Source organism: Gobio gobio (genome assembly GCF_949357685.1).
Source record: "Gobio gobio genome assembly, chromosome: 19".
NCBI classification, from domain to species: Eukaryota; Metazoa; Chordata; class Actinopteri; order Cypriniformes; family Gobionidae; genus Gobio; species Gobio gobio.
In genome coordinates this window covers 44,374,601-44,390,534 of record NC_137112.1, presented here as the reverse complement: position 1 = coordinate 44,390,534, position 15,934 = coordinate 44,374,601, and the positions used below count along the sequence as shown (strand labels likewise).

Sequence of the window (15,934 nt, the reverse complement as noted above, 5' to 3'; positions counted from 1 at the left end):
CAACGAGTTTGCACAATTTAATTAATTAAACTGAACAAATTTGTTTTTACAGTGTAGTTTTAGTGATTTTAGTGCGTATTTACTGTAGTTTAATTACCAAAGTTTTTCTTCTAATATTTTGATTTTATTTTATTTTTCTATATCGCTTTTCATATGCTTGCTTCATCTGCACTTTAAATTGTAAAAAAAAAAAAATTATAATAATAATGTATAGCATACATTACATAGAATTTAAGGCCCCACTTTATATTAGGTGGCCTTAATTACTATGTACTTACATCAAAAAATAAGTACAATGTACGTACTGTGTTCAAATTGTATTGCAAAACACCTTTGCTGATATTGAGGTGGGATATGGGTAGGGTTAGGGACAGGTGTGGTGGGATGGGTAAGTTTAAGGGTAGGGTTAGGTGTAAGGGAAGTGACAACTGTGTAATTACAAATGTAACTACTGAAATTAATTACAGATGTAATTACATGCAGGTATTTTTTTAAATGTAAGTACAATGTAAAAACATGTATGTACACAATAAGTGCATTGTATTAAATGATTAATTAAAATGTTAGTAGTTAAGGCCACCTAATATAAAGTGGGTCCGAATTTAATTTGCATATTGTATAGAGAAAAGCATTGGCTATTATCTGATAAATCTAATAAAAAATTGACAGATTATTTGATTATCAGTTTGCCCTAAAAGCAGTTGCAAGAACATTTAAATGCATGTAACTTCTGCTACTAAAATATCAGGCCAAATGCTTCTGGAAAAAAAAAGACTGGAAAAGTGAGATGCACTCCAATGATGCCTAATATATATTCAGAGGCGTTATGAGTTGAGTCAAGCATCATATCCCAGTAGTCAGTTGTGGGAATAGTAGGCGACAGTATGAGAATATATGGACATTGTCATTGTTATTGCGAGTGTTGTAATCACTGTACACATTGTCATAATTGCTGTATGAATTACACACAGTGGCTACAGCAGTGACTACTAAACATTACGTGGACTGAATGTAGAGTTAGTCATGTAAACAAATTACTCTTGATGTTTTACAGGAGCTGACTCCAAAAACCACAGCGATCGGACAGGGTGATGACGGTGCCCTCGGCCCATGAGTTCCATTGGCAGAGCCTGGCATGTCTTTCCAGTGCCCGCGTGTATCACTCATTGGCTGATGTTGGGGGACAGCTCTATATGGTGGGGGGCTGTGATGCCTCGGGTCGGCCCGCCAGCGCTCTTGAGCTCTACTCGCCCGAGGTGGACCGCTGGCTCAGTCTCCCTCCGATGCCCACGCCGAGAGCCGGAGCAGCAGTGGCCGTTTTGGGTAAACAGCTGCTGGTGGTCGGTGGGATGGGGAAGGACCAGCGCCCCCTGAAGGCCGTGGAGGCGTACAACACAGAAGAAGGCAAATGGAGGAAGAGATGCTCACTCAGAGAGGCGTCCATGGGGCTTTCTGTCACTGTTAAAGGTAAAAAAAGTCAACATGGAATGGCGTTCGCTACCAATATTATTTCCATACTCTGATGTAAAGTCAAATATATTCAATTATTCAATGAGAAAAAGTACACGGCCCTTGATTTTATTCATGGAAATTGATATATAAATAAATATTACAATTATGTTATGCCCAGCTCTCTGCATACAACACAGTTATACTCTTTTCAAGGTCTAGCTACGTCATTACTGCAGGTCGGATGATTCTGATTGGTTAAGAGAAAATAGATAGTCATAGTAAATTTCACCAATACTGATCTGTAAAAGACAGACTAACTCCCACCAGGTCCACTGCTACTTCAAGGTTGAAGCTGGTCACGCTCAAGCTCTGAGCAGAAACGTCCCCAAAACATACTGATAGCATGTTCTTTCTCTCAGTGAGAGGTACAGACAATATTCATCTTATTCTCTAGTGATGGAAGATGCAAAGAAAAATAAAAGCTTATAAATATAAAATGAATAAAATATCATATAAAATAAATATAATTAAAAGCAACAAATGAAAGACAAATTCATATTTCATCTCCGGAAGTCGGACTGAATGAGTAAGCTCTGATACTGCACTCCTGGCTTTTGCCAGACCCTCAGTCACTCCTCAGAGGCCAAATTCAGACTTTACAGAACATATGAAAAGAATAATAAACAAACGGTAGTTCTATTGATAAAATGAGATCATAAACTAGAAGAAATCATTGAAATCATCTTCATATGTAGGAGGATAAATATTGATTAAGACCTTGATTATAAATATATATATATATATATACACTCTAAAAAATGCTGGGTTAAAGATAACCCAAGTTGGGTTGAAAATGGACTAACCCAGCAATTGGGTTGTTTCAACCCAGCAATTGGGTTGTTTTAACCCAGCAATTGGGTTGTTTTAAGCAAACATTTAACCCAACCGCAAGGTTAAAACAACCCAAATGCTGGGTTAAAACAACCCAATTGCTGGGTTAGTCCATTTTCAACCCAACTTGGGTTATTTTTAACTGAGCATATTTTAGAGTGTATATATATGGATTTGGATTTCAGAATCCACACCTTTTATTATATTATATTATATTAATTATAGTATATTAATTATATTATAGAACTATTTAAAAGCTTTATTTTGCACAACTAATCTGTAGAATATACATATATTAAATAAGGTGAATATAAGTTAAATAAGGTGAATTATGAGCAATACAATCAAGAAAGTGTATTAAAGAATGAAATAAAAAGTTTTTAGTGAAATGTGTCTCTATACTACAAGTTGGAGGGAAAGAATGGAAAATATTTTTACAAAATTATTACGAAGATCAATGTTATTTATTAGGAAAGTGTATGAAAGAATTAAATAAATAGTTTTTAGACTTGGATGGTTAAAAAGTGTCCCTATATTATAAAGTTGTCAAAATTGTTTAATGTTTGATAAAATATTATGTTGATAAATATAAATTTTACAATAATACATTGTATTATTTATATATATATATATATATATATATATATATATATATATATATATATATATATATATATATATATATATATATATATATATATATATATATATATATATATAGTATTATTTTACATTTATATTTATTTAAATAAGGTAAATTGTGTAAAATAAGGTAAAACAATAAAATCCAGAAACTGTATTAAAGAATGAAATAAATTTCGTTTTCACTGGGGATAGTGAAAAGTGTCGGCGGGAAAGAATGAAAAATACAAATGTTTCATTAAGATAAATATTGATATTAAAATAATACTGTACATTGTGTGTGTTTGCGTGTGTGTTTGTGATTTATGAGGACACATTTGTATAATGACAAGGGTATTACGACGTAAATTGTGAAATATGAGGACATGTCCTCATTTAGATAGCAAAACAAACCTGTGTGTGTGTGTGTGCATGTATGTGTGCGTATATATGCGTGTTTATTTTTTAAATATTGTGTACTGGTGAATTGATGAAGAAGAAAAACATATTTTTTAGATAGTGGTTGTTTGAGGGAAAGAGTTTAAATGAATATTATAAAGATAAATATTACATATCAAATATTATGTTTTTTCTTTGGAATAATGTGATGAATTGTGCACAATAAAAAGCAAGAACATATATTAAAGAACAAGGTAAATCCTTTTATTTTATGTTGACTGTAAACCAAATCATGTCAATGTCACTTCAGTCAACTCTATTCACTGTCAGCTAATGGCATTTCAACTATTTATTCTTTGATTATTCGACATTGTAAGGTGAGAGACTGCTTTGTTCAAGAGTTCTTTGTTCAAAAATAAAGTCCTTCATTTGACCTGCGTTCAGACGGCAGAGCTGTTGCTGTTGGGGGAATGGGAGCAGACCTCCTGCCTAGAAGTGTTCTCCAGCAGTACGACCTTCGCAAGGACGTGTGGGCGCTCCTTCCGCCCATGCCCACCCCGCGCTACGATACCAGTGTCTGCCTACTGGGCTCCAAGATCTACGTGGCAGGTTTGCTGAGCAGAGAGAGTCCTTGTGTATCTGTAATCTCCCCTTGTACATGAAACACTATGTGTGTGCGTATTTGTGTTCCTGACCTCGTAGTTGCTGAAAAATGCCCACTTAAGTAAGCTAAATCTGATATATAAAAGGATAATTGGTTTATCAAATCGATATTTATGTGCCAAATATTTGGTGCTTTCCCATGCAAAAATTACTGGTCACCACCAATGTCTCTGTCCCTTCAGGTGGACGTCAGTGTAAGCGTTTGGTGAAGGCGTTTGAAGTCTTCGACATGGAAAACCGCACTTGGTCCACACTACCCAGCCTGCTCTGCAAGAGATCCTATTCTGGGGTCATATGGGACAGCGCTGGGCGTCTCTGCTGGTTAGGAGGGCTCAGACAAGGAGGATTACACCAAAGTTCAAAGTTTACCAAGAACGTCAACATCTTCGACACCAACCAAGGTAAATTAGCTAGACATACCAACACTATAACAGTACATATCTCTGGTCTGTTTCCCACTGTAAACATGAGCAGTGTAGTGGAAAGAGCATTGAAAACTATTACAAACCGTCATGATCATCATGTAATCTTATTTTACATGAGAGGGAATCTCATTTAAATCCAAATGCCAATGAGTCTATTGTGCACAGAGCACTTCACCCAAACTTCAAACTATAAAAGCTATGAAATGCTGAAATGATCTGGCGTCAGTCAGATTTGGATTGAAAGTGCTGTTTGTGTGACAACTGGTGAGTAATTCCCTCCATTATTTCACTCTATCATTCACTAAAAAATGTTTTAATGTAGTACTTTTGCTGTTCTTTTGAACTTTCAATTAGTGCTGTCAACATTAAAGGGTTATTTCACCCAAAAATGAAAATGATCCCATGATTTACTCGCCCTCAAGTCATCCTAGGTGTATATGACATTCTTCTTTCAGACGGATAAAATCGGAGTGATATTGATAAATGTCATGGCTAATCCAAGCATTATAATGAAAGTGAATTGTTGTTTTGTTTTTGAAGTCCATAAACGTGCATCTATCCATCATATAACTGCTCCACACGGCTCCGGGGGGTTAATAAAGGCCTTCTGAAGCAAAGCCATGCGTTTGTGTAAGAAAAATATCCATATTTAAAACTTTTAGAAAGTAAATTATCTAGCCTCCGCCAGATTGCCTTCCGTATTCAACTGATGGAAAAACTGTAGTGCCTCTCGCAGTTCAAAATGCTTTAGGGCTGCAACGACGCGGGACTACGGAAAAATGTCGACATGCGTGAAATGTGTCGACGCGTCACATTATTTACGTTCTAGAATAGAAGAGATCTAGAATAATAGCGGCTTCTGCTCCCGGGCATAGTGAAAATGATCATTTATCATATAAAGCCAGACTGCAACATTCAAAAGTCTGGGAGTACTTTAAACAGAAGCCGAATAAAATGTGCTTTGTTCGCTCTGTAACGATATGAACGAATTACGAGTAAGTGTTGATTATAGCATTATTTTTAGATATATTCCTATCATATGAAAAGCGTCATTGACGCGCATTGAGTACACAGCGCAAACAAATACACAACAGCGCAGTAATCAAATGTAATCCAGTTTATTGTGGGGATAGCTGGCTAGCCTAGCCCGGAGACCCTCATGCTTACCCCCCTTCTGCTTAATCTTGCGCCTCTTTTGGTGCCTCCGCTGTGGGCCAGATGCAGTACTGGGGGTCTGGGATGTTGAAGGCCGACCGGTCAGTGCAGCCCGAGCTTCGGCGTGCGTGAGGTTTATCTCTAAAGATGTGGCTTTGCTGATGTTGAGCAGAAACTCATGACTGTATGCACATTTTAGAACAGATAGACGTGACAAAAACACTGACTCACAAGATAGAAAACACGAAAACACCGTTCTGTCGGGAGAGAGAGAAGCCGCAACACGAATAATAAAGTTCTGTGTGTACTTGAATAATTAGCTACACATCAGAAATCACTGATCACAGATCAGAAGGAACTGAAAAAAGACTTCTGTTTTCATTTGGACATCCAAACACTGAGAAACTGCCAGCATTCACTCGTTCACAAGCCATGATCTCTCGAGGACAAACAAATATGACGCTCGCATGGGCGTGCCAAATTCTCTGGGCGGAGGAAAGGGAGGTAACCGTTCCTGGTATGACGTCATAACAGGAAAATTCAAGATCAGCTTGTCTGAGCTGTCATTTTCTCAAAGGCAGAGAAAGACAGCCAGAACTCGGTTTACACCGATCAAAATTTCTAGCCTCTAGGGGTCAATATTCAGACTAGGGGAACTCATATTAATGTGGAAAAACCTCATAAAATGAAAATGTCATGCCATGGGAGCTTTATGCTTCCATAGGCATGAACTGAAAACGCTCCAGACTGGACACGCACTTTGCGTGAAGTAATGACAATGCGGCCATGAATGAATGCCGGTCGGCCGTGCTCATTTTAGTTTTGGTTTAAAATTAGAGCCAATTCGGATGCTTGAATTGTGGGTTCATGAAAACACAACAACAAAATGGTACAATGACAAACTCACTTAAATAGGTGCATTTCGCTTTGAAACCAAATCTTCCACCATCATCTGGTCTGTCAGCTCCTCACTCTCTGATGAATGAGATCTGACTCCTGCTGTGTTTGTGCTGTGACTCTCGTTCGGCTCGTGCTGTATTGAGCAGACACGTTCAGTTTTCAATTGTAGTGTCTGTTCTCTAACTGAACTAAATGATTTTATTACTAAAAAAAGTGAAAACGACGGTGGGCAAGAGATGTAACCGGTAGTGTGGCCTCGTAGGGCAGCGAAGCAAGTGTATTCTGGGAGTTGTTGTCTTTCATCCATATGAGCCAAAAATATATTTTCTGGCTTTTCTCAGTCTAGAAGGCACCAACTTCTAAAATAATTTCACATTTCTACTACATAAATGACCCAATTTAAATACACATTCATCTTGCCAGCGCTGAAGTGCCCCTTTAGGGTAGTCTTCCCATTTGACAAAGCTGGTGTTAAGCTGGGTCTCCCAGACTGACCAGCTGAAAAGTGGCCAAAACCCCTATCAAATCAACAACCTGGACTAGCTTGAGCAGGCCTGGAGAACTAATTCCATTAAAAATCTTAGGCTGGTTTCAGATGTTTTTTCCACATGGTTTTCAGCACACAATGCATTGCAAAAATAGCACTGAATCTCTGCGAATACTGTGACGTGAGTATAGAGACCAAAATAGATAAGTGCTGCTCGTGCATGCGCTATGAGACAGGCATTCGTTTTAATCAGTGAAATCTCCAAGAAAAATTGTTTTATGTTGAATGCGTACATAAAACATGCCTATATCATCACGGTTAACCGCTCCCTTTTTATTAGATTTTTTTTGGGAGGGGGATTAACCCAAAAAAAGGAGTAGAAAGATACAAGGTGTGACAAAATGTAAGACCTGCTGAAATGAGTTATTGATTTCTCTCCGGCTTCTCACGCTTTTTCTTCCTCTATATCGTTTCCGCTCAAATCTGATCTTTTCTAATCAGATTCAGTAGATGGGAAAATTGCACAGACTTTTTTTTTGGCCCCAAGGGCGACAAAAAAAGTTCCCATCGTAAGTGGGCAGCGAGGAGGTCAACTGAACTTTGCACGCTGTCGTATGAATCATTTCTCTCTTTTTTAATTATTCCATTACTGGTGCATGTGTCAGTCAACAGGTGCGTGAGCCACCGTTCACAGAGCAGCACGGGGGATTAAGCCTCGCTATCTAATTTCCTCCCGCCCGAATCCGCCACCGGCAATAAAAGCCCTCGCGTACAAGTCTCCCAATCTAATATAACTAGGCGATAAGATCGTGGGATAGGAAGGGGGCGTTAAATGATGCTATTCAGAAACACATTGTCATCCCTTATCCATAGCTCATCCTGATAGATAGTTGAGCCCATCTGCTCTTTTGTCTTAACGCAGGCTGCTGCAGAGAGGGTTATATCCCAGTTTGTTGGCAAGATGGATGCGCTTTTTATTAAAGATCCTACTTGACAATGTATACTTGCTAATTGAGTGGTGATAGACCCAGAACAGCATGTTTTCTAACGTTATGCCAAATGAACAGGCACCAGGACAGACCCTGCCACCTGTTTGAAGGGAATACGAGTTTGCATCTGAATAAAAAGTATGCTTGGCATCAGAAAAAGTGGAAGGGCAACACCGTTCAACAGAAAGCATCAGATTTTGGGCCAGCAACAGAGAGAGCATTGCACGCCAAGGGCTGAAATCAATACCCTGTCCAAAGTTGACAGACCCTTCATTGCTCATTCAAGTTGGACACTTTGATCCTGATCCAAATTGCCAAATTTGCAGCAAAACATCAATAAATTATTTAACTAAAATCACAGGAGAAAAACAAACTCAGCGAGCAGCCTTGTTGACCACTAGCTACATGGGCCGCTACCTTTAAAAGCAGCTTCCTGACTGAATATTGCAATAGCCTTTGATTGCATTTATAGCCTTATAGCCTTTATGTATATATACAGTGAGGAAAATAAGTATTTGAACACCCTGCTATTTTGCATGTTCTCCCACTTAGAAATCATGGAGGGGTCTGAAATTGTCATCATAGGTACATGTCCACTGTGAGAGACATAATCTAAAAAAAAAAAATCCAGAAATCACAATGTATGATTTTTTTACTATTTATTTGTATGATACAGCTGCAAATAAGTATTTGAACACCTGTCTATCAGCTAGAATTCTGACCCTCAAAGACCTGTTAGTCTGCCTTTAAAATGTCCACCCCATACTATCAGTGAGAATCCAACTACTAACATGGCCAAGACCAAAGAGCTGTCCAAAGACACTAGAGACAAAATTGTACACCTCCACAAGGCTGGAAAGGGCTACGGGGAAATTGCCAAGCAGCTTGGTGAAAAAAGGTCCACTGTTGGAGCAATCATTAGAAAATGGAAGTTAAACATGACTGTCAATCTCCCTCGGACTGGGGCTCCATGCAAGATCTCACCTCGTGGGGTCTCAATGATCCTAAGAAAGGTGAGAAATCAGCCCAGAACTACACAGGAGGAGCTGGTCAATGACCTGAAAAGAGCTGGGAACACCGTTTCCAAGGTTACTGTTGGTAATACACTAAGACGTCATGGTTTGAAATCATGCATCGGGAGGGAGCATGAAGGATCATTTTCACACTTAAATGATCACAGATTTTCACACTTTCACACTTAAATTCATTGAAAGTCTTTGGTATGTGCTGGAGGAGACTTGACAGAGTGCTGGACTCTTGCATTGTCAATACAAGATATGGACCAAAAATTGATGCACCTCTTGATGGAAATAACATCACAGCATGTATTTTCATCAAGAGGTGCATTCATTTTTGGTCAAGATCATGTATTGACAATGCAAGAGTCCAGCAGTCTGTCAAGTCTCCTCCAGCACATCCCAAAGACTTTCAATGAATTTAAGTTCTGGACTCAGAGGTGCCAATTCATGTGTGAAAATTATCCTTCATGCTCCCTCCCAACTTTTTTTTGGCCGGGCAGTGTATATAAATATATAGAAAACTCATCAAGTTAGTGTTTTAAGCATTTATTACATTTATTCCAAAATAACAACTAAAGGCAGTAACAACTGATGTTCAGCTGTTCTTTTTAATAGTCAACTTTATTTTCGGATCAACAGTCATCAAACTCGTTAAACACTAGTCACAGACACGAAGATGTACCTTAAATTTCCCTAAGCTGATCGCTCACTAAAAAACCCCCACTGTCATCATGTTTTCAGGTAATTTCAAGTTTGATTTTGACATGACATAAATATCTAAGTGCCTTTGTGTTGTTGTATCTAAGGGGTGGCAGTTATATCTAAGTGGGTGTGTTGTTTACTTACTTTTTAGTCTTCCCAACACTATCATTTTGTTCATTCAGACTGATTCGCGAACACGCACGAAAACAAGAGGCAGGATTTATCGCACAAACCTATCATATCCGATCATATCAAATCATAGTGCAATGAATGACACACCAATTCATATGCCATTTTGGCGTGCTATCAAGACGCATAATCGCTTTTTAGCGTGTTTATCAACGTTGTTTCATTATATCCCCCTACACTGCCCCTACCCCTAAACCTACCCATCACACACACACACACACACTGGCCCTGCCCCTAAACCTACGCATCACAAGAAACATTCTGCATTTTTACATTTTCAAAAAAACATAATTTAGTATGTTTATAAATCCATTTACATTCACGCGGAATCACACGGCGTAGACATACACGCGCAGATGATGGTTCGTTTCGGCGTACACATACACGCGGATAGCTCAAAATGCATATGTCACAGGGTGTTTTGGTGTTGGTTCATGTTTCATGTGTTTAGTTCATCAAGTTTACTGTCATGTTTCTAGTTTGTCTTGTCCTTTCAGTTTCCTGGTTTTGTCATGTTTCATTGTCATGTGACTCCCATGCCCTCATGTGATCTTGTGTCTTGTCCTGTCATTGGTTCATTGTTTAATCACTGTTCACAGGTGTCACTTGTCTTGTCATTAGTGTGTGTATTTAAGCCCTCATGTTTGCCATGTGTCTTTGTCTGTTATTAATGTTGTTACCCGCTGTAGGTGAGTGGTTCTAAGTCAAGTCAAGTCTTTGTTTGATGTTTGTAAATAAAATAACTGCACATGGGTCCTTGAACTTGCCTCCAGTGGATATACGTTACAGAATAACAGACCCCCAAAATGGACCCAGCAGTTGTTTCTCTGCTCAAGCTCTGCCAAGGTGATCAAGCCATAGAGAACTACGTGGAGGAATTTTGTGGACTCTGTCACTTAGTTGAGTTTAATGACGTGGCGCTTAAAGACATTTTTCGTTTTGGTTTAAATAAGCCTATTAGCTCCAGACTTCCTGGAGGCAAGATCCACTGGTCATTGGCAGAGTATATTGACTTTGCACTTCAGCTGAGTGGCTCATCTTTTACTGTGGGAACGGTGGATGAGGAGCTCCACGTTCCCACAGTACTCTCCACCCCAGTGAGTCCAGCCCAAGTCCACGTCCAGGCTCCAGCCCAAGTCCACGTCCAGGCTCCAGCCCAAGTCCACGTCCAGGCTCCAGCCCACGGCCCCGTCCAGGCTCCAGCCCACGGCCCCGTCCAGGCTCCAGCCCACGGCCCCGTCCAGGCTCCAGCCCAAGGCCCCGTCCAGGCTCCAGCCCACGGCCCCGTCCAGGCTCCAGCCCACGGCCCCGTCCAGGCTCCAGCCCACGGCCCCATCCAGGCTCCAGCCCACGGCCCCGTCCAGGCTCCAGCCCACGGCCCCGTCCAGGCTCCAGCCCACGGCCCCGTCCAGGCTCCAGCCCAAGGCCCCGTCCAGGCTCCAGCCCAAGGCCCCGTCCAGGCTCCAGCCCAAGGCCCCGTCCAGGCTCCAGCCCAAGGCCCCGTCCAGGCTCCAGCCCACGGCCCCGCTGTCCCGCCCAAGAAAATTTTGGGGGGGGGCAAGGGGTACATGGAGGCCATGAAGGCCCCGCCTCTGTGGCCTGATGAACTCCCGTTACCGCCATGGCCTGATGAACTCCCGTTACCGCCATGGCCCGATGAACTCCCGTTGCCGCCATGGCCCGATGAACTCCCGTTGCCGCCATGGCCCGGTGAACTGCCGTTGCCGCCATGGTCACCCACGCCTGAGGGTCCAGGTCCTCCCACGCCTGAGGGTCCAGGTCCTCCCACGCCTGAGGGTCCAGGTCCTCCCACGCCTGAGGGTCCAGGTCCTCCCACGCCTGAGGGTCCAGGTCCTCCCACGCCTGAGGGTCCAGGTCCTCCCACGCCTGAGGGTCCAGGTCCTCCCACGCCTGAGGGTCCAGGTCCTCCCACGCCTGAGGGTCCAGGTCCGCCCACGCCACAGGGTCCAGGTCCGCCCACGCCACAGGGTCCAGGTCCGCCCACGCCACAGGGTCCAGGTCCGCCCACGCCACAGGGTCCAGGTCCGCCCACGCCACAGGGTCCAGGTCCGCCCACGCCACAGGGTCCAGGTCCGCCCACGCCACAGGGTCCAGGTCCGCCCACGCCACAGGGTCCAGGTCCGCCCACGCCACAGGGTCCAGGTCCGCCCACGCTCCCAGGCCCGGCCATGTCATGTCTGGGTCCGGTGCCCCTGCACGGGCCTGGCCCACCATCCCTCCCCCAAGACCGCCCCCCAAGACTTTTTGTAGACTCTTTGTTAGGCTATTGATGTGTTCTGGTATTGTTTGGGCGTCAGGGGCCGCCCATAGAGGGGGGGATCTGTCACAGGGTGTTTTGGTGTTGGTTCATGTTTCATGTGTTTAGTTCATCAAGTTTACTGTCATGTTTCTAGTTTGTCTTGTCCTTTCAGTTTCCTGGTTTTGTCATGTTTCATTGTCATGTGACTCCCATGCCCTCATGTGATCTTGTGTCTTGTCCTGTCATTGGTTCATTGTTTAATCACTGTTCACAGGTGTCACTTGTCTTGTCATTAGTGTGTGTATTTAAGCCCTCATGTTTGCCATGTGTCTTTGTCTGTTATTAATGTTGTTACCCGCTGTAGGTGAGTGGTTCTAAGTCAAGTCAAGTCTTTGTTTGATGTTTGTAAATAAAATAACTGCACATGGGTCCTTGAACTTGCCTCCAGTGGATATACGTTACAGCATACAGATAACACGTCATTTGGCGTGTATGTTTACGGAAAGTCAGGAGGTCATGTTGGGCAGCAAGTGAACATTTCGTCCTCAAAGTTGATGTGTTAGAAGCAGGAAAAATGGGCAAGCCTGAGGATTTGAATGCGTTTGTCAAAAGCAACTCTGCAGCTCTTGTGGGGTGTTCCCGGTCTGCAGTGGTCAGTGTCTATCAAAAGTGCTCCAAGGAAGGAACAGTGGAGAACCGGTGACAGGGTTATGGGCGGCCAAGGCACATTGATGCACGTGGTGAGCGAAGGCTGACCTGTGTGGTCCGATCAACCAGAGGAGCTACTGGAGCTCAAATTGCTCAAGAAGTTAATGCTGGTTCTGATAGAAAGGTGTCAGAATACACAGCGCATCGCAGTTTGTTGCATATGGGATCAACAAACTGCAGCCATATCACCCAGTAGCTCAAGACTGGTTTTCCACTGAAGCTAAGCAGGGCTGAGCCTGGTCTGAGAGGGCTGAGAGCTGGAACTGGGAAAACTCGGTTTCTGCTAGTAGAGGTGTTAGTGAGGCCAGTAGGGGATGCTCACCCTGTGATCTGTGTGGGTCCTTACACCCCAGTATAATGATGGGGACACTATACTCTAACAAGCACATTGGTGGTGGTTGAGGAGATTCCCCCCTTCTATGTAAAGCACTTTGAGTGCCTAGAAAAGTGCTATATAAATGTAACAAATTATTATTATTATAGCCGCGGATAAGTCAGTGTGCCCATGGGAAGAAGGCAAGCCGGAGGAGGCAGTGTGATGCTTTGGTCCATGTTCTGCTGGGAAACCTTGTTCCTGCCATTGGGTCCCTGAACCTTTTTTAATAGTTGTGTTTGAGTCCCTCAATTGTCCTCAGTGTAAAAAGATGGATCTCAAAGTCACACAGTCACTGCTGGAGAGGGTTCAAACGTGAAAAAGATGCTGGAAAACTGAAGAATGTGCAGGACCTGGAGGATTTTTCTGAAGAACATTGGGCAGTTTAACGGCTCAAAACAAACAAGGGACTCAAGAACAACCATAACAGCCGTGGATCATCCAGGGAACGACAGACAGTATTGAGAATCGATGGTTCATAAAATTTTGAACGGGGTCATTTTTATAAATTCAGCTATTTTATTTGTCTTGTGGACTATATGTAAACCTATTTTAAGTAAAATATCTTATTCAGGACAGTACTAAATAAAAAATAACGTGCATTTTCTTTGACGTTTGCAATGAAAAAAGATTGCTCTTCCATTGTGAAAAGGTTTTGTTCATTCATATATACACAAGTGCTGTGAGCATCTGCATATGTGTCTTTGCAATCAAGCTTGTAAACATGAATAGTGGAAGGAGTTGGCAACTCTCAAACAACCATCGTTATTCTAATGCCGTTTGTGTGTTATTGGCTGCGATTGTGTTTTTTGGCAGATTAGGTTGACTGGGAAATGTAAATAATGTGCCAAATTAACATTCTACATCTGTGAAACACAGAAAGCCGCTCAAATCTAACTTCCTTTTCAAAGCAATTAAAGTGTTCTAGCTGAGTAATTTTTGAAGAAATGGTCCTTGCATTTATTACGGCAAGCTACTGGCTTAGTTATTAGACATATATTAGATCCTGCAAATGGAAAACAGTCTGTCAACTCTAATCGACAGGCAAGCAGGCTCTAATCTGCAGTAAAAGTCCTTTATTTCTATTTCCTCTTTAGATGCTTTAGGAAAAGCTGTCAAACAAAACAGCTTCAAATCATATACTGTATAAGCTTGTTAATTTTCTTTCACTCGTTGTATAAATCAGATTTATTATGTCGGATTTTAAATCACACAGTGTTAATGGTGAATTGTGTGTAATTTATTCAAAGCTGAAATATGAACTATCCATAGGACATTATCAGAATGACATCTTGCAAATTGCTGATAGTGGTGCAGATGTCACACACTTCACCTTTAATATGTTGCACTTTATTATTTGTGTTTGTTTGTGTCCGCTTTGTTTCACAGGAATTTGGTTGAAATCAGAGGACACCGTACCCTTGAAGACCAAGCGAGCAGACTTTTCCGCAGCCATAGTGCGAGGCAGAATGATCGTGGCGGGAGGTCTAGGTATGGAAGTTGCACCATAATATATTTATCTACTGCACAGTTGCTGTCACGGTTGGTGTCATCCAAACATCTGCTCTCCTCTCACAGGCCATCAGCCATCAGTGCTGGACACCGTTGAAGCCTTCCATCCTGAAAAAAGAAAATGGGAAAGGCTGTCGCCCATGGCGACGCCGCGTTGCTCTGCCTCAAGCATCGTGATCCGTGATCGCCTACTGGTGGTAGGAGGTGTCAATCAAGTCCCAAGCTCCGCCCACGAGATTCTATATGTAAAAGAGGAGGAGATTCTTTAACCAGAGAACATTTACACTTCAGAAAAAGTTGCCTTCAATGATCAAGTAAAACACAAATTCTCACACTAAAGGTGCGGTCACATTTACCATTGCGCTGCGAAATTTCACAGGCAAAGTCCACTCGTTGCAATTTCGCTCATGCGTGTTAGTCAAGCGAATTCATACATCTCAAAAATATATTCTATGCCAGTGTTTCCCATCTCTGCTCCTGGAGGCACACCAACAGTACACATTTTCAGAGTCCCCGTGAAATCAAAATGGGAGTTTTTTGGCTTTTAGTATGAATATGTTAGCCTTACTGTTATCTATAAGCTAGTGTGCTCCAAAACAATGATTCGCATTTAGTAGATATAAGCATTCAAAATTACAGTCTCTCACTCCGGCCAATATGGATCAATGATTTTGATGAAATCACTCTGCACTTCAGCTTCTCATCAGATTTTCTGTCCAATCAAACGCTCTCTGGAATCTGAAGCGTCCCGCCCCCTACATTATAAATAGATGCTAAAGCTGCAGCTAAAATCGGTCACTTGTTCACACATTTACTTTTTTCTACATGGTAAATGGCACATAGTGCACTATATAGGCCGGGGATAGGGAATGATTCAGACAGTGTAAATATGCTTTCCATTGGGGCGAATGAAGTCTGGTTTCACAGTAGTGTCACACAAACTCCGGTCCAGAGACATGTTAGCAAAGAGCGAATCATATGCGCGGACCACAAAACATATCGGACCCATTTGAATTCTGCACAGAATGCTATATTTTAAAGGAGATTAGGAGGAAACTGCGGCTTTATTGAGCTCAATGCCTCTGGCCGCACTGTGATGTAAACAAAATGCTATTGGCTATTTTTAAAAAGGGGAGGAGCTGTTCGATATGTCCCGACCTGTCTTCTTGTTTCAGTGGAAATTACGTCA

At 42.0% G+C, this 15,934-nt stretch overlaps 1 protein-coding gene across 1 annotated transcript; it reads left to right on the top strand.

Annotated features, from left to right (window-relative positions):
• Nucleotides 1–1,091: 1,091 nt before the first annotated feature.
• Nucleotides 1,092–15,014, top strand: klhdc8a (kelch domain containing 8A; the record flags this gene model as incomplete). Its single annotated transcript, XM_079844063.1, has 5 exons — nt 1,092–1,467; nt 3,808–3,972; nt 4,209–4,427; nt 14,623–14,724; nt 14,812–15,014. The coding sequence occupies 5 exons, from the start codon at nt 1,092–1,094 to the stop codon at nt 15,012–15,014; spliced, it is 1,065 nt and encodes a 354-aa protein (XP_079700189.1).
• Between the last annotated feature and the right edge of the window lie 920 nt (nt 15,015–15,934).